At 49.4% G+C, this 25421-nt stretch overlaps 1 protein-coding gene across 2 annotated transcripts in view; it reads right to left on the bottom strand.

Moving 5' to 3' along the window:
• Positions 1–25421, bottom strand: part of COL22A1 (collagen type XXII alpha 1 chain) — a 263198-nt gene that overhangs the window by 47120 nt on the left and 190657 nt on the right. For both annotated transcript variants that reach the window (XM_082364599.1, XM_082364598.1), the window contains 6 exons: positions 18978–19013; positions 18012–18065; positions 16720–16764; positions 12306–12353; positions 6555–6668; positions 6117–6170 (listed from right to left, as the gene is read on the bottom strand). In XM_082364599.1, coding sequence (XP_082220725.1) covers positions 6117–6170; positions 6555–6668; positions 12306–12353; positions 16720–16764; positions 18012–18065; positions 18978–19013 — 351 coding nt within the window. The remainder of the gene's footprint in view (positions 1–6116; positions 6171–6554; positions 6669–12305; positions 12354–16719; positions 16765–18011; positions 18066–18977; positions 19014–25421) is intronic.

The raw sequence follows: 25421 nt of genomic DNA, 5'->3' as shown, positions 1-25421 counted from the left end.
GCAGCTGGGGATCAAAGCAAACACAGCCACCCCCAAGCCTGACTCACTTTCTTCCAGGAAAGAGGACTGACATTTACAGAGCCCCTACTCTGCCGGGTGCTCTTCCAGGGCGTCCACATGAGATCCCACTTCACGTATTTCTTTGTGTGTATCCTGAGCTGATGCAAAACAGTATTTAATATGTCTACATTATCTAATTTAGCCAGGAAAACCACTCAGTGAGGTAGGGGTTATTACCAGAGCGTAGAGATAAGAAATCTGAAGACCAGAGAGGTGAAGTGATTCGCCTGAGGTCACACAGGTAATAAGAAACAAGATTTGGCAGCTAATCCAGATCTGTCTGTATCCAAACTGCCTACTCCTGACCAAGTTACTTTCCTGGTTATTTTCCTAGGTCGTGTTGCCTTGTCCCATTGGTTTTATAATGTCAAGAGCACTAGATTTATAGTCTAGAAGCCCGACTGACCTTGCTGACCATGTTCTGGGAACCTTTCTATGCACCGAGAATACAGCAATCAAAAAAACAGATTAGAAACAAAACAAAACCAAAAAACCACCTGCCCACCTGGAGTTTACATTCCAGGGACATTACGAGTTTACTATTTTGTTAGCTCAGCTCTCTTCAGTACATGTTTATTGAGGGTCCAATGGAAGGGCTTCATTTTTCCTGTTGAAAAGAAGGGAAGAAACTCCCACCACAACCCCTTTTATTAGAGCATTTACTTCAGAAAACTTGACACTGTGAGTTCTTTCTCTGTCTCTTTGAAATGTATGTAAGTCCTTTTCAAAGCTGAATAAGCCTTTTGCCAGCTCTAGGACCCAGGAAAGTCTTTCTCAAGAACCTGGGAACATCCCTTTGAAATGTAATCAACAAGGAAAATAAAGCCCCATCTCCCAGGTTCTAAAGGAAAGTAGGAGTCTAACTTCGGGGTCCCTTGTTCCAAGCTGCAAAGAGAAGTTTGATTTTCTTTTGTACAAAACTAATTCACTAAAGCAGAAGATCACTCCGATCACCAGGTGAGTTAGGATGAACATGACAAATGGTGCTACTTGGTCCTCTTACACGAGAACTAGTTATTGCTCATCCTGAGGACGCACACCTCATGGGTCATAGCTGCTTGGCCATAGAAAAGGGTGAGATTTCTTTGTCTTTACAATCTCTTAGCAAAATTGCCGGTGATGCCTTATAATACTCTGGCTTAATGCTTGTACAAAAATAAAATTATTTCCCTTCTTTTCTTTGTGGACAGGTTTTCTGGTTTGGGAGAAGATTCTGTTTAGTTTTTAATTATATTTCCTCAACACCATCATTTGCTAAGTGCATAATGTAACAATTATTTAGAGGTTATGTTCCTAGCAGAGGCTGCTCTAAGGATGCTGGCTTTTGTGAATCCCTCAAACAGGTAATTCTCTCCAGGAGTTTACAAACTGTTGAGAGCAGGGCCTAAACTTTCTCAAATTAGTTAAGTCTCTGCTATTCTCAGAATAAGCCCTGTCCCTGAAATTTTGCCTGCTGTTTCTCTGCCTAGAAAACTCTTTCCCAAGAATGCCTGGCAAAGCACTGCCTAACTTTCCAATGCAACTAAAATCCCACCTCCCGCTGCAGGTGGCCTTCACAGGTGACCTCTGCCCCATGGCATTATTTTCCTTAAAATCATTTAACTCTTCTCCTGGAAATTTGTTATAGTTGTTATTAACTCAGATGGAGGAACAATTATGAGGACCTCCCACAGTTACACGCATCTCACATTTCCTACGTGCTGGGCACCATGCCTGGTGCTTTGTAGATGTTTCCTTGTTTTAATGGTCACATCCTCTCTGTGAGATGAGCCACGTAGTTCTTTTACAGATGAGGGACCCCAGGTTCAGAAGAGTCAAAGTTGCCCAAGTCTTGTAATTAGTAAGTGCAATTCACTCAGCTACTAAGAGGCAGAACTGGGTTGGAGAACCCCTGACCTCTCACTGCTCTCGGTGGCCTTGGCCCCAGTCTGATTTTTCTAAGAGTCATGACCTTGTAGATCTTTCTTCTCCAACACATCAGGCCTTAGAAGGCATGGCCCATTTCTGACCTACCTCTTCCTCCTGACTCGGAAGGGAGCTGGTTAAGGGCATGCGTGGTGAGAATCTTTCAGGATTGAGGCAGCTGTGGGTGAAAAGAGACCTCTCCTGAAGACAGCAGGGACTAAATGGCTCTGGGTTGCCTTCTGGGAAGAATGGGATTCCAGGGCCTTTTCTGGCAGTTCTAGTAACAGCAGAGGAGGTATTATCCCTGCTCCCAGAATCGTCCAGAACCTCCAAGGCAGTGGGGGGATGGGGGTGGGCGGCTTCTGCTCATTTAGCATCTCCAATCCCTGCAGTTCCCATTACGTGATTGGTGGACACGCGGACGAGAAGAAAACCACGTTTTTCACGAAGGATAGAATAAGCGGCACTTCCAAACTGGAAGGCGCTATTGCATCTGACTCTGCAGAAAACCGCGTTTCCAGAAAATCATGTTCTGATTACCGTCTTGCTCCTTCTTCCTCTACATGGGCTGTAATCGTAACGACAGCCACTGTATCTCCAGACCCTACCCCTTAGAGTCAGTGTCTTAGGCAGTTCGAAAGCTCTACAGTGAAGCTCTGGATTTGACGGTGTCATTAACCCCCCCGGACCCAGCAGCCGAAGAGAGCAGCTGCAAATCTGCGAGAAAGATCCTGGGGAGGCTGATTTCCCAGACGCTGGATCACCATCGCACGCAATGAAGCAAATCAAAGCTTCTTGACGACGCACGTGACCAGTGAACACCCAGGGCCTGTGGTTACAGAAGGACGCTAACAATGACCAGAAATGCTCCACTGTGGGCAGCATTTTCAATTTACAAATTCATCCTGGTGTCCGCAGGTCTGGCAGAGATCCTGTTTGATAACGGAGGCTCAACAGAAAGGAAACGAAACAATCCTCTGTTCTGTTTTCTGGAGAGTGGCGTGGGATGAAGAGCACAGAGGCAGGCTTGAATTTGAAGCCAAGAACCAGGGCAAGCCTGTGAGTCCTCAGATGAGATATGTAAATCCTCTGCAACTCAGCTTCCCAGCAGTAGGTGGTGGCAGGGGGAAGCTATGACAGGGGCTGTACCGGAGACAGTGTAGGTAGAAGCTAGGCTCCCCCGTGGGGAGCTGTCCTTGGTGCTGCCGGTGGTGGTAGCATTACTGGGGGTATAACGGCATACTAACTAGTGAGGGTCCTGGAGTTGGACGAGCAGGGATTCACCTTGGCTATACCACCTACTAGTTTTGTAATACTGGCATTTAATCTTGCTCAACCTTAGTTTCCTACTCTGTAAAGTGGAACAACATCTCTACTTCCTAGGACGACGCTCACCATCGCAGGAGACAATATTGTAAAGCGGGTAAACTGGCTCTTGGCCCTTAACACACCAGGTACACTGTCTCCTGCAGTCCCTGGGAGTAGCTCATTCTGTAGTGTGGACCCTGAGAATTTCTCACAGTCACCATGGACTTCCAAGGGGGGAAAAAAAACACCCCGTCTTTCAGAGGCAGCACTAATTTCTGTCCTTTTTCTGGGTGGACGCTTTCTTTGGCTTTCTCTGACTCTGTAAAGGAACCAACCCTCCCTTGAAGGGAATTATAAAAGAACAAAGGCAGGGCACTTGTCCCAAGACACCAACACTTCAGGAGCAGCTGGGCTGATAGAGAAAACAGTTCCTACTCGGTGGAGGGAACTCCTGTCTGTTTAATTGATTGGCTTTTGTTTCTCTGGTCATTCCATGGCAGAGGCAGCACCCAGTAGCGGCAAGATGACAACAAGGGCTGCATAGTGAGGACCAGCTGAAACCACCCACCGCAGAATCCTCCAGGCGACGAGTTAGCCACTGTTTATGACCCCAGAAAAGAAGGGTAATCCTCAGCAAATAGCGCAGAGGATGCTAGGTTGTCCTGGTGTCTCTTAACCTAACACTGCCCCCGGGGCAGACTGAGACCTGACATCTATAGTCCCTGAAGCAGGAGTCTTGGGTTTGTCAAAACCCTCTAAAACTTCAGTGTCTCTGGATAACAACTAGATGTCTAACCTGCCAGCCAGGGCCTGGGAGATCTGGCTGTTTTCCATCCTGATACCCCACAGGCCCCTGGCTTTGTTGTCACACCACCATATTTCTGTTTGCTTCCTTGCCTTTTAATGGTAATAATAATACCTCCAACCCCATTTTCCAGGGCTGTGCCTAGGGTGAGGGAAGTGAGCACTCACCTGGGGGGCAAAATGTAAGGGGCCCCGGGAAACCTCAGGATCCAAGATAAATAATATTTTAGGGCCATATTTTTATAAGTCAAAATTAATGCAAAATAATCCAAGATGAACAAAATATGAACATGTAAATAAATAACAGGGCTCCAAAGGGGCAAGGATTAGGGGGAGGCAAGGAAAGTGAGGGAGTCATGTGTAGGTTGGGTCTCATCTTTTTTTTTAATATATAAATTTATTTATTTTATTTATTTATTTTTGGCCACATTGGGTCTTCGTTGCTGCGCGCAGGCTTTCTCTAGTTGCGGCGAGCAGGGGCTACTCTTTGTTGCGGTGCGCGGGCTTCTCATTGCGGTGGCTTCTCTTGTTATGGAGCACGGGCTCTAGACGCCCAGGCTTCAGTAGTTGTGGCACATGGGTTTAGTTGCTCTGCAGCATGTGGGATCTTCCCGGCCCAAGGCTTGAACCCGTGTCCCCTGCACTGGCAGGCGGATTCTTAACCACTGTGCCACGAGGGAAGCCCTGGGTCTCGTCTTTATTTAACATTTTGATATTTTGTTCCTTATGTATCTACTGCACTCATTTTAAACATTTCATAATACTACATTAGAGTCTCATTTATCTTGGTTATGGAGGATTTTGGCTTCCCCTTACGTTTTCCACCCAGGTCCTCACCCCAATCCTGGCCCAGGGGCTGACAGAGCATGAGGGCTAAGATTGACAGAGGGCTTACAATGTGACAGGCTCTGGTGGGGGCATCTCATGAGTGGCCGTCAGGGCCAGAGCCTGTAAGGTCTCTGCTCTCACACTCCCTAGGGTACCAGGAGGAAAGGGAAGGGCGGAGAGGTAAGAAGCTAGCTCAAGGTCACTGCTGAGACTGGATTCCAACCCCAAAGGGCTTGCTCCTGTGGTCTCTCTCCTACTGACAATTTCCTGCTGCATCCCCCATCAGATGAGCCACACCGTGTCCCAGCCAGGCCACAAGAAGAGACACAGTGACACGTGTCCCTGAATGCTGCGGCAGAGCAGGGCGTAGAGTTTCCAGCAGCACAGAGGTGACAAGGGGGTCAGAGAGAACCCCCAGGGCAGCATCGATGTCAGGGGAAGTGGAATAAGGCTGGGAAGGTCAGAGCTCGCCCGCTCCCTGCCTGTACGCCGCACTCACACACTCTCTTCCCCTTAGAGGTAAATACTGTCACCACCCAGGGCCCAAACAGCCACAGCCCAGACACTTGCTCTGGCAGCCAGAGCTTCGCAGCCTGTTCTACGGCTGTGATCCCAGCTCCTTCCTCCCAGGCCAGTCTCCCTGGCTTTGTGAAACTACAAGCTGTCCTGCCCGTTTTAGATGGCCGTCTTGTCCTTCATGTGGGAGTTAATGATACTCACTTGTGTCTGTATAGCTCCTCCCTAATATTTTTATTGAGTGCCAGGTTCTTTTTATGTATGATATTGTGCAACTCTTCCCTCTCTCTGAAGTTTTTTTTATTCACATTGTTAGTGGGTGGAGAAATTGAGGCCCAGAGAGGTCAAGAATTTTGCCTAAGGTCACACAGCTCCAAAGACTCAACTCAGGGGTGGGACTCGAGTTCAGAGCTGCCTGACCCCAAAGCTCATGTCTTAACCAGCAGTACACATTCCTATTAGCTCATCTGTTCTTTCAGCCACTAGTAGTTGTCTGTGAGCAATCCGAGACTCAACAAGCTCAAGGGCCCCTTCCCATGGTCACTGAGACAGTCAGTGCTAAGGAGAAAACCTGAACCTGGATTTTCTGATTTTAAAATCATTGCTCCTTTCCACTGGACGTCACCCTTCCTCAAACATCGGTTCACCAGTGAGATGAGAATAAACGCACGTCATTTTTAGGAAAGCTCACTGACCTGTGGTCCATCTTTTCCTGGGGGCCCTGGGAGGCCTCTGGGCCCAGCATCTCCCTGCAGCAGGAATAACAGGGAAAAAAACAAAACAAAACAAAACAGCAAGAATGAGTGTCTGGAGCCCATGCCCAGAGCCATGGGCAAGCCATCCTCTTACACATGCACTCACTGACTTCCCTCCGGCTTCCCTGTCCCCTGCCCACCCTACTGCGTGTCTGAGCAAAGGGTGTAGGTGGGCAGCTGTGCATTCATGGCCGTCACCCACCACCAGTGTGGCAGCTGGTATGAGAGCCAGTCCCCAAGGGCCCCCATGGCCCTACCTCCCGCTTCTGTGCCCTTGCGTAGAATCCCCCCTCGTGTCCCCGAGACGCGGTGCTGAGGTCTCCCAGGTGATGTATTCCATTACAGTGACAAAAACTAAGTTTCCCCTTTTCTCCTTACCTTTTTCCCTTCTGTGCCTTCTCTCCCTGGCTTTCCCGGGAGACCTTTGTCCCCTTTAAAACCTGGCAGACCAGGGAGGCCTGGGGGACCTGGGGGACAGTCACTGCACACATCCTGAGAAAAAGAGCAAAAACAGTACAGTTACTTATAAAGCAAAAGGTGGCCCATGGCTCCTACCTTTCCAGACAGGAAGAAGCCAGCAAATGATGAAAAGGAAACAGGTGGATTGAGTCACTACCCACATAGCTTGTGTCAAACTTTGCATTTTTCTCTCTTGGTCTTAAATTAGATTTCAGCACTGATACACCTGATATATCTGGATTATTCCCGCATTTCTCCCTACTTCTGACCAGACTGCTGAAATGTAGCCCAAGATGAAGATGTCGAAAGCGAAGATGTACCAATGTCTGTGAGCGTCTAAAAACATTCACAGTACAGATTTAAGGCAAACATTTAGTACTGTTAAAGATAGCATGCTCTGTCCCTAAGACCAGAGACAAGACAGAGCTGGGAACTGCATTCTCTGTCTGGTGGGTTTGCCCAAGAGGTTTCCGAACAAAGCAGCAAAAAAAAAAAGAAAGCAACAGGCACCCACCCTTGGGACTCTCTTGCTGTGACACACACCAAATCTCACCATGCCTGGCATTATTCTTTGTTCAAAGTAGGCATTTAATAACTGTTCCCCAGCATGGAGCTTTGCTCCACTCCTTTGAGGCAGGTAAGTGCTGTCCCTGGCGTGAATGTAAAGTTCTCGGCCCAGAGAACAGGTGCTCTAGCTTGTCTGCGTCCTCCCCAGAGCTTACATTTTGGAGCACAGTGAACACTGAATAAAATTCACAGGCTTGACCACACTCTCATCCACGTCACACCCCAGGGTCTTGAGTTGCTCCTTCCACGCCCTTCTCCCTAACCCTCACTCTCTTCCTCCCCTATTCTCTCCTGCTCTAAGGGTTAAATGAGATAAAACAAAGAGGTCTCTCAGAAGAGTGGCAGATCATCCCCAGTGCTTTTGGCTGTTATGAATTCATATATCTACCCAGCAGCTCCCTCGCTGTTAGGCACTGTGCTTTTCTGCTTTGAGACCACAGCAAGCACACGTCTTGAAGGGCTCGTGGTTCCATGTACCAACTGACACAAACAAACGCATTAACTAGGGCTTCTGGGATGCTCCACTGGAGAGATCGGCAAAGACTTGTTCATATTCAATGAGGTGATGCTTCAGGTGGCTTGGCATTCAAATCGGTCTCTAATTCAGGATGGAAGGGCTTTCGTCATCAAAAAAGCAACTTTGAACAGTCCACCTTCCTTTTAGGTACTTACTCCTACCCAATATTTGAAGATTCTTTAGAAGTGTCCTACTCCAGGAAGCCTTCCTGATGGCTTCACACTGGGGATATGTTCCTGCTCCCACAGACCCAGGAATTCCTGCTATGGAAGCACCTGTCTCGCTATTGAGGAGATCTGCGTATAGCTCCAAGCCCTCCCCACCAAGCAAAAAAGCGTTAGCTCTCCGAGAACAGAGGTAGAGTTGCTTTATCTTTGGATGTCCACTTTGTAGCAAATAACCTTCCGCAGAGCATGAGTTCCATAAATGAGGGAACCAGCCGACCTGACCAACCACCAACCAACTGGCCACTGACCTTCTGGCACCCAGTGTCATCTTCCTTTAGTGGTGGTTTAAGATGCTGGTTGAATGTTTTTGGAGGATGAGGAGTACCAAATGTTGGGCTACATGAAGAGATGGCAGATGAGAGAAGCTGAAGGATACTGTTTCCAGTTGCTGTTGTTTGGAAGAGTGGCGGACTTGGGAGGAACTCATCTATCTCATCTATTCCTAGATCTTCTCTATAGCTCGTTAAAATGAGATACAGCCATCAAACATGGCAACAATGCACACAGGATGAGATTTTTTGGACTTGGTGGGTGCAAGAGTGATTCGGAACCATTCTTCGCAGTGGGATCCACAGCATAAAGAAATTGTATCTGAGCAATACAAAATGTCACTATTTTCCAATTTCTTTTCCATTTGTGGCATGGGTAACTCAGCCTGGGTGTGTCTTAGTCGCACATTCTGTGTAGGATTGTTCCCTGATGACCAGAGCAGCCCCCAGCAGCCCCTTCCACTGTACAAGGAATTCCAGGTCCTGGAATCTAGTGAGCACAGGGCAAGACCAGCCCCCCACCTGCGGTCCTAACAATGCTCACTTTGGCTCCTGTGCTCCTGGGGCCCCCAGCCCCTGCTGACCTGGGCTACCGGAAATGCCTTGACACTAGTGCTGGGGCCCAGGGTGGGCTGCCCCAAAATGTCTCAATAGCATATAATTTTGAACTAAAGATATGTAAGAAATGGTCAGTGCAAGAGGGACACTGGCCCTTCTGTCTGTCTCCCTGAAAGCAAGAAATAAACCTCTAATGTGAAAAGTACCCTCCCTGCATTTGGAGGCAGAAGAACCTTTATCCCCAGAAACAGGGATTTCAAGGCAGAGAAGCCTGTATAAACAAACCTTTTTAAATTTACTACCCTAAGTCCAAGCTCTGTTTAGATTCTTCACTCATTTAGGACCCAAAGCCTAAGTTTCTTTGCCCTGTCAATTCCTCACAAATGTATTGTTTCTTTATCCAAAAAGTATAAAAGCTGCCTGTTTTGGCCACATCTTAGGTCCCATTTCTATGAGACCTCCATGTGCACAAATTAAAACGTATTTATTTTTCTTCTGTTAATGTCGTGTGTCAATTTTATTATTAGTCTGGCCACAAGAGCTCGAGAGGGATTATAGGGGGAAATTTCTCCCTCCCCGCCACTAGCCAGGGTTCTGCTTCCGGCTAGACGGGCTTGCCCAGACCACACCAAAGCCTCTGCCCACTTGGGATCACGGCTTCACCTCTCCGAGCCTCAGTCCCTTACCTGTGAGATGAGAACCTCAGAGTCTGGGGAGAAATACATGAGATAATGAATGGAAAATGCCTGATGCCATGCCTGGCACACAGTGACGGCACAGGGATTCCAGCTGCTACATGTGTCACTGTGGTTTCAGCTGTTATTTTCCTCCCGAAATCTGTTGCTTTGTCCCACTGGCAGATCAGATGCCCCTGATCATCAATACTGACTCCCAACTTTTCCACTTAACTGAGTCATCTCAGGCAAGTCACTTAGTCCCTTTGAGTCTATTTCCATTATCTGTTAACAAGGATCGTTCTCCTACTTCAGGAGACGGATGTGAAACTGAAATAACACATGTGAAGCATCTAGCACGCTGCAGGGTTCCAATCTGTAAATACAGACTCCCTCTCGCCTCCATCCCCTTCCTTCTTCCTGAGACATTTTCAGCAAACCCGGCGGGCTGTGTCACTGTATTTGGTGTGGGACAGCATATCAAGCAAGTGCTCAATCAAATGTGTACAACTGGAGGAATGCTGTAGTCTCTGCCAGACATAGGAATCACCTCCAGATCATCTCATGCGAGTTCTTGCTGGATTCCTGAATCCTCTCTGCATATTCCTGCCAAAGGGTTGTGGAGCCTACATTTCAAACCTCTAGGTGACAGGCAAGAAACTCACTACCTGCCTGTCCTCCGTCAGGTAGCTGTCAGGAAGCTCGGACGCATGCAGAGAGGAAGTCGGAGAGCAGAGGGGTTAAGAGTACAAGGACGTGGAGTCGGTCACACTGGGTTTGAGTCTTCGCTCTGCCGCCATCCAGCTCTGTTGCCTTGAACAAGTGACTGACCCCTCTGTGCCCAATCTCCTGCTCTGTAAAATGCAGCACATAGTAGTACCGACCCACTGGGTTGTTGGTGAGGATAGGATAAAGTAATGTTTATCCCAGGGAATCATCTAATGGAGAGGCCCTGAGGATGACCTCCCCGGGCACAGATCCAACTATGGAAGTTCATTAAACAGGAACTCTTAGAAGACAAACTTTCTAACCAGGCAGTTTTCCAACTAGCAGAATGAGGCAAATTTTCTATAATAAAAGATACCTTCTTAGCAAGAGAGGGTCCTGCCACCAGCCCACCTGGACCAGATCATCATCAAGATGGCAGCAGGTGATTATAAAACAGGGAGCTAGGATAGCTGACTTCACAGACCTGGGCAAGCCCACAGAGCCCAGGCTCTTGTCCACAGGGTTTCCAGGCAAAGAACAGCTCTGCAGGGCCTGGGAGTCTCAGGTGCTTCCCTGAATGTAGGTGCTCACATTCGCTCTGCGGTTCCTGGGTGCTGTTAGGAACACAGCTGCATCCTTTAGCAGGTAAGAAGTATCGATTTGACTAAATACCTGTCTTAATGCTGTAGCCGTAAAGCATTAACCCATGCAGCAGTCACCCCTATTATCACTGCCATCAGGACTGGGACACCTTGAGGTTGAAATCCTTGGTGGGGCTGTGGGGTGGGGAAGACAGGGGCCGACGCAAACCCAGGGCCTTCCAGCGGGACGCAGTTAGGAAAAAATGATCGAGAACGTAAACGCTTGTAATAAACAAGGCTAGAATCAATAGATAATGAATTCTTGCCATGTCCTTGTTGTAAAAAAAAACAGAACAAAATTCCCTCTTGTCAATGAAAATCAGGAAAGATTGCTCTATTACTACTCATTTTCCAATAAAATGTATAATTTTCCATCAAGGCATCTCAATGTATAAAGAGATGAAAAGGCCCAGGCTGCTGAGAAGGATTTCTTTTCCCTTTTGTTCCCCTCCCTCGCTCTCGTGCAAGAACCAGGTATTTTCCGACACCTCCCAAGTGGTTTTTAGAATACAGGAAGTGAGGGAGAGGGTGGTCACACACAAAATCCAAGGCCAAGCTTCACCCGAAGTTAAGACAAAAGCTTGGAACAGAGGCAGCAAAGGGTCCTCCACACGCACGGCCGCAGGACTGCTCTTCCTGAAACACAGACCTTATCCTGCCTCTGTCTTGCTCACAGCCTCCCCCAGTTCTTCTCTTTAGGCGCCGAGGTCCCTGGCCAGGCTCCTGGGCATCCAGCTTTCCGTGCCCTACCTCGGCACAGCTGTGCTGAACTCGCGTCTCCTGCCGCGTGTGGAGAAGGCGCGCGCGGTTCGGACCAGGAGCGCAGCGCGCGCTCCCATCTGGACTCAGCCTGGCTAAGGGCCCGGCAGCCGTCTCCACCTCCCTGCACCTGCACTCTGGACCTCGCACCAGGAGAAACCCCACCCGGCCTGACCCTGCCCATGCGTCCTCTCAGAACTCCAGGATGCACTCCTGTGTGGGGTCAGAGGTCAGCCTCTGGAATCAGTGAGGCGTGGACTCTAGTCCCATAAAGTCACTGACCCTCACAGTGACTCAGGTTTCTAACAAGCAAAACTAGAACAGAAATAGTACCAACATCAGAGAGCAGTAGTGGATATAAAACAAGAGGCACGCGGGAAGCATTTCGCGTAGCACTGCCTGGGAGGATTTCCTGTGGTGATGGATCTCACTGTCCAATAAGATAGCCACTAGCCACGGGTGGCGAGTAAGTACCTGGAATGGGGCCAGTGTGACCAAGGACCACAATTGCTAATTGCATTTAATTTTAATTAACTTACATTTAAATTGACACACGTGGCCAGTGGCTGCCACACTGGACAGCGGATTTCAGCACACTGCTGGCACACAGTGAGTTCTCAACAAATGTTGCTATCATTGTTAATACTATAACATAGTTGTTCAGACAAAAAGAAAAGCACATATTATTGAGATCTCTAATCCCCCCATCACCATTTTCAAAACGCATGCACATTTATTCTATGCTCTTACCTTAACCAAGAGATTTATGTCCCCTGGAGACAGTAGTGGAGAGAGGCCCTGTCAAAATAAAAATCAATAAATACAGACATACACACATGCATGCACACTGCATACTCCACGCTTCTTTAGGCAGCACGCAGCCTTCAAAATGTAAGCTGTAACACATGACGAAGCTGTGCCAGGCACAGGATGCCAGGCGCCCTGCCTACGCCCCACGCTCCGGAGCCATAGAAAGACTTGGCAGCCCAAGTGCACGGGCTGTCAGTCCTGAGTCTGACTGACATCAGCCTTTCTGGTCCCCGGTCTCCTTCTTCTGGCCCTTTCTCTTCTCCTGGTGGCCTCTCCTCCCCACTTCCATCAAAACCAATAGGTCCTAAGGGTACTGTGGAAGACGAAGGGGCGGACGGCCCTTTACTCCCCAGATGGGTAGTAGCTGTCGCTATCATTCACAATCTAGCATGATTTTAAAGCAATTTCCTCAGCTTTCGTAGGTGAAATAGCATTTTAAACCTCATTCGTCATTATGAGTTGGAAGTCTCTAACTTCAGGAAGGAGATTTCAGAAATCGGGAGTAATTACGAAGCCTCCGAAGGTGTGTAGGAGTCTGTGGGTCACTGACTTCACATTCAAACCCATGGTGAGCTGGAACACGGCATGTGATGATCGTGGTCAGCCCGGAGCCCAAGTGGAGCAGAGGCGGGGTTCACACTGGGGTTCAAGGGACATGAAGCTGGGAAGGAAACGGAAGCTCAAAGGCAGACACCAAAGTGAGGAAGGGATTCTTAGGAAAGAATTGGGAGACTGGTGTGCTACTTTGCAAACTTCTAAACTTTGCAGTGGAAAAGGAGTACCAGAGAATCCACTCTCCAGAGGGAAGGTGGCAGATTTTCCTCTAGATTTTCTACAGATTTTCCTCTGTGGCCACAATCGGACTTGTGGTGGCTGATTCCTTCTGATTAAGTTTGACTTTGGGTTTATGAATTATGAATCCAGTCTAGCCTCTCAATGAGACAATTTCCCTGGCTACCACCTCCTCTCCCTGGCCCCATGGGGTTTCTGCCACATCCTGTGGCTACAGAAAGCCATGTGACAGTAGCATCGTATACGTTTGCATAGGATAATCTTGGCAGTGGCTGGGCGTATGCCTGTGTTTTCTGAGTTGAAATGCTCAAGTATTCTATCAACACTCTGGTCTATTTCAAGAGGACACCCAAGAGAGATTGGGGTTGCACTGACTCAGATTTGGAGGTTTTGAAGGAACTACTAGCCCGCAGGGAGAGCTCACATGGGTTGCATCTGCTGAACAAAGCCGAGAACGTCCTTAGTTTCCTGAGACCGACCCTCAGGAGGAAGGCCAACTTGTGCCACGTTAATTAAAGCTTTAAAAGGGGGAGAGGGGTTTTATTTTGATGCCTTATATTTTCCCCTGGGAAGTTAATAACCTAAGATTCCTATTGTTCAAATTGGGACATTTTCACACTGCTGGCCTTGTATTCTTTGGAATATTTTTCTGCTGTCATTTGAGCCCCTTGTAGAGTTAGAATGAGCTCTATTAGACAGCACAGCTGGGCATCAGTTAGAAAAGGAGAGAGAACAAGGAGTGAGTTAGATTCTGTCTAGGTACAGCGTGGCCTTGGGGATAATTCAGTTAATGTCCTGTTGTGGCCCATTTCTGTGGGTCTCACAAGATAGGTCTGAATACACAGGAGCAAGGCCATTGTGGGGTGGTGGCCTTCTGAAGGTGGACACAGGACGCATCAGAGATTGCCATGTTCGCTCTGGAGGAATTGGTTGTTGATGGGATAAGAGAACAGGAGTGGGAAGTGCTGGGATATAGGAGACATAGTCTGTGTCCTGCTTAGACTCTCCTTCCCTCCTGGTGTGCCCAACCACCAGCTGCCGGGACACTGGCTGGAAGGTCGCACAGAGACGTTACACAGTCAATGATGAGCTGACATGGAGGTAAGTGCGGCCTCCTGACTCAAGACGGGCCAGCTCTGCGGCGTTGCTTGCTCCCCGTAGGATCAGAATGAGCCTAGATTCCAGCTGAGCCCACAACTTTGACTGCCTTTTCCCCACCACGCCCTGCTTTCTTCAATCCTGGCAGGTTTCACCTCAATCAGTTGCCACAAGAATCCTCACCAGAGGCTCTGCTTCCAGAGAACCCAAGGCTAGACAGAGGGATTCCTAGGACAGGGATTCTGGGGGTGCAGCGCTGTAGAAACACTGCAGGCCCCGCTCTCCACCCCCCGAGGGATGATGGCTGTAGGAAAGGCTTAGCTCAGCAGGCCTGGGCTGTCCAAAGCCTGCACATTCCAAAGGGCCGGGCCCCGGCTGGCTCCTGGGAGATAACTTCTAAGTCCTTGCAATGCCCTGCCTGATAAGAGCGCCTTTGTTGACCTAGGGTCTTGGGCCACGCAGATAACTTATGCTAACCATGTGATCTATGGTGGGGTCCTTGGGCCACGTGGGAGGGCTGGAGATGGTGGAGTAACCAAGACCAGCCAGGCAGGTACACCACGCCTACAAGGCCGGGACACCAAGGTTTGCCTGAGCGCCCCTCAGTGGCAACGCCTCGTGGTCACCCACGTGCCCTCTGATCACACACGACTGCTGGGAACACCGAGTGCTGGGAGGGGACACCTGGAATCCCAAGCCTCGTCTCTCAGGGACCCTGCCCTGTGCATCTCCTCCCTGCACTGCTCCTAATCTGTATCCTTCCCTGTAATAAACCATCAATCACCGTGAGCCTAACAGCTTTCCCGAGTTCTGGGAGTCCTTCTGGTGGACCACTGAACCAGAGGGGAGTCTTGGGGACCCCTGAAAACATGACTCATCTGATGAGCGAGATCACAGAGACCGACAGCTACCCAGCGGTACCTGGGACCACCCGGGGGGTGTGTTCAGTGAATTTAAAGGCAGTCAAAAAGAGACCCATCCTCTCTCTGTCTCTCTCTGCTCTGTCGGTGACCAGCCGTGGACGTCACAGTCAGTCCACCTTGTCAGCTGGACTCTGCCGATGTAATTTTCTCTGCAGACGTGTCAAGGTCTGGATTTGGGAGAGGTCATCTGAACCCCCTTCAGCCTCTGGCCTGAACCGTACTCTTTCACCCACTTCACCTGGGACTTGCACTTGGGTACTGGGGTGGCTTCTGTGAGGTTTATTTGGCTGCTGAAAATCTGACTCCATGGAGGAGGAGGAGCTAGTGAATAAGCCCCCCTCTAACCTCCAGCAAGACTCTTCACTCATCCCACTGGCAGGGCTTCAGTGAAAAGTTCCTGGACCCTCTAGGCAGACCAGGTGCCCCTCCAGATCTCTGCTGTGCCCAGCAGCCCGGATTCATCAGGGACAGATGTCCACGCCCTCAGGGGCCTCCAGGCCTCGGGTCCCTGCCTGACACTTGTAGCAGGTCAGGCTGACAGAGGAGAAAGATGGCCTCTCCGACCCATCCTGAGGGGCAGCTCCTGCCCAGGGGAGCTTACTGGTGTCTGACACCAGCCCTGAGGCCTGAGATTCCCCAGTTGCAGCTGCCACTGGTTCTTCCATCTTGGGTAGTATCTTTCGATGGACTAATTTCTCCTGCATCTTCACCGCTGTTGCCCCACTCACCCAGACCTGCTCATCTTCACTGCTCCTTCCCTGGAGGGCCCACTCGTGGCCTGGTTAATTGGCTAAGCCTTTGGGGCTTCTCTGGCATTGGTAACTTAATTGGGAGGGGGTTCACCAGAAGGTGAATATACAGCCCATGAAGGAAGCCTGCAGGAGCCTTGGGCTAGAGTGCGGATACACAGCCCAGGACCAGACGCTCAGGACTGTCCATTTCTGCTCAACCTGCTCTCGCTGTGAGAGAGGAAAGAAAGTTTCTTCTACTCCTAAAAGGGGGAAGCCAGGAGGTACTGACGTTACTGAACACAAGGGCAGGACACGGGCCAGTGAGGAACTTGCCGTGAATGCGGCTCTTGTCCGTTTGCTCACCCCCACATCACCGCTCATCCTTCTCTGTCCTGCTCCAGGCCCGGGAGGCTGCACCCTGGGGATGTGTTGGGGGACTCACCTGCCTGCCGGCTCTCGGGTGAGCTGGACCAATAGGAGGCACATTAGGAAACTGGAGTGGGGGCGGAGGCACTGCTCCCTCCTTGCCTCTGGCCAGGCTTCCTGGCAGTGGCTTTGAACCCACAATGACAGCCCCCATCTTCCCCACCAGCCTCGCTTTCTCTTGGCTCTGAGGAGAAGCACAAGGTGGTACTGGCTTCCCTCTGTGCTTTATCTCTGGGTGGCACAGCATCTCTGCTTAGTTCCCTCTGCCCACAGCTTGGTAAAAAGCCCCTTCTTCAAGTCTCTCGAACCATATGAGTTGCATTTTATTCTGCCCGAACCCCTGACTGATGATCAAGATTCATCCAGAACACTTAGATGACATACTGGTTTGCCAGGAGGCCCCCTTTCTCCTGGGTTTCCAGGTACACCCTAAGAGCAGAGAGAAGGAAAACATTAGTTCTGCTAAGCACACAATCCCGATCTGCCCTGCACACCCTCTCCCCCAGCCTCTACGATCTGCCAAGTGTAACTCAGTAGAAAAAAAAAAATCACCCAACCGTAAGACTGGCACCAATGAAAATTCACGGTTTCCAATCTCAGCTGAATACCTGAAGCTTCTCAGGAAATATTCAACTGTGACAAATGTTCAAAACAGTAAACTACCTCTCCTATAACTCCTTTCCAAAACACAAAACCGAAAACCACTCATGCATGCAAAGTGTATACGTGTGTGTGCACGTGTACACACACACACACCCCTATCTTAAATTTCTGCCATCCTTTTCCAAACACAGGCGAAGGACCAGCTTTGAAAAAGAGGAAGGCTCTTCTACTGAACTGACTTTAAGGGTGTAATATTGAGAGTGGAGCAGATACAATAAATTCAAGGATTTGGAGACGGGAATTAGAGGGTAACTTTCTTCTCTGAAACAGAACCCAAGGAAGGGAAGAGGAGGGTGATTTATCGTTCCTGCTTATAGTGAACCAAAACTATAGACATGGAAAGATGCAGGTCTAAGCAATAACTCTAGCACTACTGGTTAATGGTGCTAGACCTCTGCTCCAAGAACTCATGATTGTCTTTTATCCATTTGGTCAGTAAGTCTGTATCGAGTAACATCTATGTGCCTGTCACCCTGTTAGGCATCAAGGACCTAGAGGTGCATAAGACACATGGTTCCTACCTTCTTGGAGCTCAGATCTATCTGAACGAAAGTCAGATCACAGAGATAAGAGACGATTATCACTGTCACAAAGTGGGAAGAGATACAGCCTCAAAGAGTATTAGGTAAGTCTGTAGAATTCCCTTGAAGGGAGCAAGCCATTACACGGATGAGTGAGGAACAAGTCCATGGACAAGATGATGCCTGATTGGAGCAGAACTGACCAGCTGGGTACAAAAGAAAACTGACAGAACAACAGGAGGCATTGTGTGGGATAACCAGGCGCTTACAAGTTTCTGAAAGCATCACACAAAAGCAAAAGAAGTGAAACTAGGCAATGCAAGCTTACAGGGCACAGGGAATAGAGGAGCAAAAAACATTAAAAATGTTCATGGGGGAGGGGGGGGCTAGTGAAGATGACCAGCTCCCATGGGGGCATCCTGGTCAAGGGAGGCCGGGAGAGGCTGGAGAAGGGGTCGGGAGACAGAGCCGGCACCCTTTGCCTTTACTTACGTCTTGGCCAGCTGGTCCCTGGGGACCGGGGAATCCAGGTGGGCCTTGAGACCCCTGAAAAAAAAGAAAAGACATCCCGCCCACAGTTTAAGCAAAATAAGGCCCCCCTTTCCTGGGGTCGGTTCTCCTTGTATAAAAGGCCCGGTGCTCTGAGGACGCTGATGGAACGTGGGTGCCCGAGAACCGCCTGCTCAGAGCTTACGCGTTTCACTGCGCTCGTGGAGGTGGATGCATTAAATACAGAAAGGATGCTCGGAAAATCTTCCCTGTGAGCCTGACTGTCCAGGCCCCCCTCGCAGGCCCCTTTCTTGAGCGAACAGGGCAGCTCCTGCAGTGAGACGGGCCTGAGCTCACCTCGGGTGCCGTGTGGATAGCCAGCCCCGGGTGCCGGCCGGCTGGGTAGATCGCCCTATGACAGGCCCAGCTCAGAGCCCAGCACTCAGGTGACCATTACTATTTTTTATTGGAAAGTCATTCCCATTCTGCTGAAAATTCCTAGACAGTATCAGGAATCAGCACAAATAATCTCTCAAGATGGATCTCGCTTCCTGTAGGAATTTTCCTGTGTCTTCCACCCATCTTACAGATTAAGAGAGAGAGCCCTCACTTGCTCAAGGCTATGTGGCCGGGGGTGTGAAGCCAGGATTCAAAATTAGTTCCTCTGGCAATTTGATTAAATTTGTTAAACCACGGCTGTCCTTTTGGGAAGCAGAGATAGCAGAAAGCAAAGGCGGCGTCAGTCTGCCCAACGATCACCCGTGCTCGTGCTCACTGCACCGGACAACGCCCCACCCCCTCCTACTCCATCATTCCATAGGTCAGTGCTTATATCTTGGAGAGTTTGCACTGTTAAACATTAAATATTTTTTGAAACTATTTTATTTTCTCGCCCCTGCAATTTGAAATTGCTTTGATTGCATAATTTCTCCCATCAAAACCCAGCCCTTTATTTAAATCATACTGTACCTGAGGCCCTTTTTCTCCTGGTGGTCCAGAGGGGCCCTAAGAAACAAATGAACAAATAAGCTAATGAGAAGTGAAATGTTTATTTAAACATGCCGTGGTGTTTATTTCTAAGCTAGGTCTTTAACTGTCCTGGAAGGAGAAGCTGACTTCCCCCATCTTTAAGACATAGTGTCTCACCCTCTCACACCACCACTATCATTGCACGTGGGAATCTTCCTGGAACCTTCTCCATTTGCCCCTGAACTAGTGCCACCCCATCCTGGCACCCACTGGATGTCTGACACTTGAGCCCATCTCTAGCTCTGGTGTGGAGTGGAGCCAGCATCCCAGCGTTCTCGTGCTGCGCCCCCTTCCTGCTCGGGCAGCACAGGCCTTGGGGGGGCGGGTGCCTCCAGAGCCAGAATCCCCAGAGTGGCCTGCTTGGCTGATGCTGCAGTGGTGTCCCTCCTCACGCCTACAGGTGGGTGTGCGTGCACACACACACACACACGCACGCGCGCACACACACACACACACACACACACACGGGTCTGCCATCCTGCAAGTGTGACCAGCCTAGAATCTGGCTTCCCATGTTGCACTGAAGATGCGTCCCTTGCTTGAGGCATTAGTGTCGACTTTCAGGTCCTGCAGTGAGCAGAACTGTCCCTCAGCCCTGAGAAGACTCTGCCCTGCTTTTCTGCCTGGACATATTCTTGCCACACGCTGGTTCTCAGTTTAGATGTCAGCACCCTTGGAAACCTTCCCTGGCTTCTCCCAGGAGGCTCGTTAGAAGTGGTCCCCAGCCCCTGGGTGCATCCCGTCTCAGACGTGTGGCCTAGTGCCGTCATCGCTTCGGGGCCCGTCTGTCCTCTCTACTGAAAGGACCGCGTGCTGTCTTGGGGGCGCTCGGCACGCTCTCGCCAGCGCTCAGCACGGCCCCGGGCGTGGTCAGGACACAGCAGAACACAGCACACGGCACTCTGCTAAAATTAACATTTTGCGGTATGAGGAGAACTGGAAAATCATGTGTTATCATCCTTTTCATTGACGATCAAACTAAGGCCCAGAAGAGACAAAGAACCAGCCCAAGCCACATCGGGAGTCACTCGCCAGGTGGCTTGAGTCCTACCGCCTGTTCTCGGTCCTGTGCACCTGTGCACCCCTGCAGCAGTGCCCATGAGAACTTCTGAGACACCCCAAGAGGGAGAAGAGACTTCACTCAGAGGCATAGGTTTCTGGCAGTATGACAGACCAGGGGACTAAAAGCCTGCCCACCAAATATGTCCCAGAACTGCCTGATAAAATAAAGTAAGCATCATTTTAAGTGCAGAATTGAGCACTAAAGGAAGTAGGGGAAATCTCCAGAGGCCTAAGCCGAGCAGGCAAGTGGAGCAGGTAAGACAATGGGCTCAGAATCCCACCTGGGGTCTACCTGACTCACAGGTCATTCTCCCTTCATTAGCTCTCACTGCTCTGTCAAGCTGTAGGTCAATGGTACACGTGGACCAATATATACACATCCGAGTTTCGTTCCTTTCAAAGTAGTTCCTTACTGAGACTGCACACTTATTCTTCAAGGAAAGGGCTTAGGGACAGTTTATTACTGGCCTGGGGAATGCTGTCAGATTTTAGAGGCACCTTTTGTTTCCAAATTAAACTCCATGATCCACCTCAAGCATTTGACTTGTTCATTAGACTAAGCTCCGAATTCCTCTCTTCCATCATTTAATATGAAATCTACATGTGAAGCATGGATTTTGTCGTCAAAAAGGTCTTCATTTCAAATCTCAGCTTTATCAATTATTAGTCGTTTGACCTTGAGCATGTTACTTCGTTTCTCTGAGCTTCAGACTCCTCAACACAAATATAAAGCTAGGTGATCACCTTGCCTCGTGTGGTCAGAAACAGAAGATCCTCTAACTAGAAAACCAGACCGGTGCCTGGCCCGTAACAGGCATTCCCACGCTATCTTGCTAGTATACTTTTAAGAAACAGAAAAGTGTATTGTGGAGGAGGGATTGTATCATGACTTCCCAACGCCATTCCTAAATCTGAAGCCTAAACATGTGTTCAACAATGACCCTCTTTTCCAAGATTATGCCCTCTGATGGGTTTGTTTAAGAGTCACTTTACCCAAAATACATATTTTGGCCTTTGACACCATTTTTCCACTAAAAGCAACTCCAGCTCTTTGGAGAAATGACTGATCCCAGATCTGGGTAAGGAGTATGTACAAATCTGGAACATCCTGTCATTCCAAAGAGCAAGGAAACTACCAAAGACTGCAGGGTCAACTTGAATAGTCTCCTATTTGCATAAAATAAGACCATTTGAACAGTGAAAGGAAGAATAACTGCAATACATTAAAACAAGTCAAATGTGTTTAAATCCATGGGTTCAAAATTATTGATAAAAAACAAAAACACCTCATTGATCATCTCTGCAAGGTGCTAGGGAACCAAGTCGTTATTTGAAAATGATTAAAGGGAAAGCATTTATATTCTGCCTTCCATGTGAGCTCTTCCACCGGGTATCCGAATTGTAAATGAGGGAACATCTCTCCATACAGAAGTATTCTAGCTAACACATAAAAAAGGACTGACTGAACCAGAATAGCACCAATTTGCAAGCCCTGATGTGCTAACTGATCTACACCTTGGCTATCAAAGGGTGTGAATGTCACAGCAAGACACCACTGGGCATCACATGCCTCCTGATGGCAGCACACACCACCTGTGAAGTCTTGCCAGAAAGATCAAACCTGAATCTGCTCCAGCCTCGACGCCCAAGTACGCGTGTATAGGAAACACAGGGAGGGAGCAGTGCTAAACTGTTCTATGAGCGAAGTCCAGACGGTGGGAAGTTCTGAGACCAAACAATAAACCTTGTCTCATCAATGAAAACATTGCCATTTATATTTATATAAATTTGAAATTTGATCCCCCCTCCCTCCCTCCTCCCACAGATACCTATTTGGAAACACAGCACATTTTATTCTCCATCATCTTTCATCTGAAGGGCTCATGGGTACCAGGCTAGGTGCTGGGTTTGCCTTTCATCAGCCCGCTGAGCCAGGCACACCGTCTGAAGCTCTCTAAGCCTCAGTTTCCTCATCTGTAAGCTGGGAACAATCATAGTTCAGGCTCCCAGAACCACTACAAAGACTGAGGAGGGTAGTGCACGTAAAGGGCCTCCCACCGGAGCCTGGCGCTGCTCCTGGACGCCAAAGGCCTTGGAGCTCAGTGCCACGGAAGGAAGGACGAGGGGAATCCAGCCTTCACGTGAGCACGTAATGGAAGCGAACGACCCTGCCCACCCTGCCAAAGCCACAGGAGAGCTGAAGCCGAGGAAGAGAACCGGCTTTGGAGGATGTGGCAGTGATCTGCACCCTGGCCCTGGCCCCGGACTAGCTGCGTGACATTGGCCAAGTCACCTCACCTCCTGAGCCTCAGACGGATTACCTGGAAAGCACTGACGAAGCAGGCACCGTCAGGGCCCCTCTCCAAGCCCGCTGGGCACGCACCCACCTGGCCGCTCCTCGCTGCAGGTGCCTGCCCCGGGCGCGTCTGTCGCCATAAGGGGACGCTCGGCCCGAGGGCAGGGCAGCTCCCCAGGAGCAGCCTTCCACCAGGGGCCCAACAGGAGTCGGTCTGCAAACACCCCGTACCCCACGGCCTCCGAGGGCTTGTCAGTGGAGGCTGCCACTCCCTAAGGGGTGATTTCCGAGACAGTTTCCCAAATAAACTCCTCGCCCTTGAATCCTGCTCTCAGGAGATGCTTCTGCAGGATCCCAGCCCTCACCCAGGGATAAACCAGCTTTCACGGGACTCAAGGGCTGAGGATGTGGCCGCTTCTGGACTCAGCCCAGGACCAGACATGGACCACTCGGCCAGCGGCAGGGCTCCTGTAAAGCACAGGCGTGTGAGGGGTGAACTCGCAGCCTGTCAGCACCCCTTCTCCACCCTCTCCGCACACCCGCTCTCAACACACCCCTGAACCCTCATCACAGACAGCCAGGCCATCAGGAAGGAGCGTCAGCCAAAGACAGCGTTTATGAAAATTCAGTAACGTTTCACCCACCACGGAAGCTTTTAATAAGTCAAGTGGAGGGAGGACACTGAATAGTTGATTTTCGGCCTCTTGGCTGGAAGCAGCCAATTACTTTTCAGGTGGAATCACTTGGGTAGTAACGAGTTCCTGGGCGATTTCATGGCTCTGAAGCGGGAGGTGGGGCGAAGAGTGCCCGCCTCTGCTGCCTGGCTTTCTGATTAAGGGCTTGATATGATGAACCCTGGGGAGTGGACGGGGCATGGAGAGACACGTGAAATGACGGAGGAACCACCCAGGTTACAGCCCTGCAGTTCCTCTTTCAGTCCGTTTCTCTCCGAAGGGGCTAATTCCTGCATGATTCAGAATCCTAACTCTTAACAGAGCAGGCCCTGTGAAAAGCAGGATTGCAGAAATAAGAAAGCCTGAACTGCTATGTTTCTTCAATACATCTTTTGCCATGTTGTTCCTTCTGGTCACCAGCAGATGAAAAAAAATAGCCAAAGACAAAAGATAAAACTGATGTAATAGAGGGTTTTGTTCATCAGAAATTTTAGCGGAGAATCTCTTCTAAGAAAAACAGACTAAAACTGGACATTTCCAAGAGGATACCACCTGCCTTCTCCCTGGTTTCCGGGGACCTTTAGGAAGACACAAGGCCATTGGTCTTCCTACCACATTGAAGGTAGCCCTGTTGCTGGGGGGTGGAGTGGAAGTGAGGTGGTCATTTCTGGTACGAGGCACACTGGGAGGGGGGTGGTCAGAGAAGAGAGTGCCCCGGGGAATTTCAGGGACAAAGTGAGAGGCCCAGGACCAGCCCTGGGATGTAAGAGCACCACCGGGGGGAGAAAAGGGGGTTTTAATTTAACAAGTGGTATTGTGGGTAATACACTGGATTTCCTCTCAAATTCTTTGAGAGACAAATGAGGAATGAATGGGATTATTTTATTTCTTGAATGCAAAACCAAGCAGAGACTGGGTCATGTACTGCTCCAGTTTATATTCAGATTACATTTAATGGGGGTGAAGTTAGACTGTGCTTCTGGGTTAAGATAATAATGATAACAACAAAATCAACAATGATACATGGGCAGTTTGGATATTAAGAGGCTTAGCAACAGTATCTGAAAACCGCTGGGTATTGGAGCTTCCTCCTTTAAATAACAGTAAGACAAGTGCTACAGAACGCATGTTTGTGTCTCCCCAAAATTCATACATAGAAACCTTAACCCCCAATGCGATGGTATTTGGAAATAGGCGTTTGGGGTGATTAGGTCATGAGGGTGAAGCCCTCATGAATGGAATTAGTCTTTCTAAAGAAACCTCAGAAAGCCCCCTGACCCCTTCCACCCACCACATGAGGACATACCAAAAATAGCCATCTATGAACCAGAAAGCAGGCCCTCACCAGACACTGAATCTGCCAGCACCTTGATCTTGGACTTCTTAGCCTCTAGTCTTGTGAAAAGTAAAATTCTGTTGTTTTTAAGCCACCCAGCCTAAGGAATTTTTGTTACAGCAGCCCAAACAGATGAAGACAACATGGTTGCCAAAAAACCAGTAAATGGGGGCTTCCCTGGTGGCGCAGTGGTTGAGAATCTGCCTGCCAATGCAGGGGACACGGGTTCGAGCCCTGGTCTGGGAAGATCCCACATGCCGTGGAGCAACTGGGCCCGTGAGCCACAACTACTGAGCCTGCGCGTCTGGAGCCTGTGCTCCGCAACAAGAGAGGCCGCAATAGTGAGAGGCCCGCGCACCGCGATGAAGAGTGGCCCCCGCTTGCTGCAACTAGAGAAAGCCCTAGCACAGAAATGAAGACCCAACACAGCCAAAAATAAAAATAAATTAATTAATTAATTTAAAAAAACCAAAAAACCCCCCAAAAAACACCAGTAAATGCAATTTTAAGGCGCATGAATAGGTACTTTGTCTTTAGCAAAGAAGGGACTAAACAGAAGATAAAACCCAGGATTGAAAACTGGTTGTAAGTTCTGAAAGTCATCATTCAGTAAAAGGGGTGGGGATGGAGGGAGGAGGTGGGCTCTTTGTGGTACAAAGGGAAGAATTAGAAGCAACGGTAGAAGATACAGACAACCATAATCCCACACTCTCTGGAAAGAAAATCCTAAAAATGTCTGTTCTCTACAGAATAACTGTCCAAGTATCAAATCCAGGTGTACTAGCTTTGAAAGGAGCGTCTTCTACTTCTGGAGGTCTCCAGGGTGTGCTGGCTGAAGACGCTCACAGCAGTCCCCAACTTGGATGGGGCCCGGGGGTCACGGACCCTCATGAGCTCTCACAGTTCCTACAGGTACCACCTCCAGGGAGCCTGCCAGCTCACACCCGGAGACTGATGCGAATGATTCACCAAAACCACCAATCCAAAGTCCACTTCCTAGATTTTATTTTGGAGAT

This window comes from Balaenoptera borealis (genome assembly GCF_965194805.1).
Source record: "Balaenoptera borealis genome assembly, chromosome: 17".
Lineage (NCBI taxonomy): Eukaryota > Metazoa > Chordata > Mammalia > Artiodactyla > Balaenopteridae > Balaenoptera > Balaenoptera borealis.
Note: the sequence above shows the minus strand (reverse complement) of the source record. Positions and strands in the feature narration are given on the sequence as shown.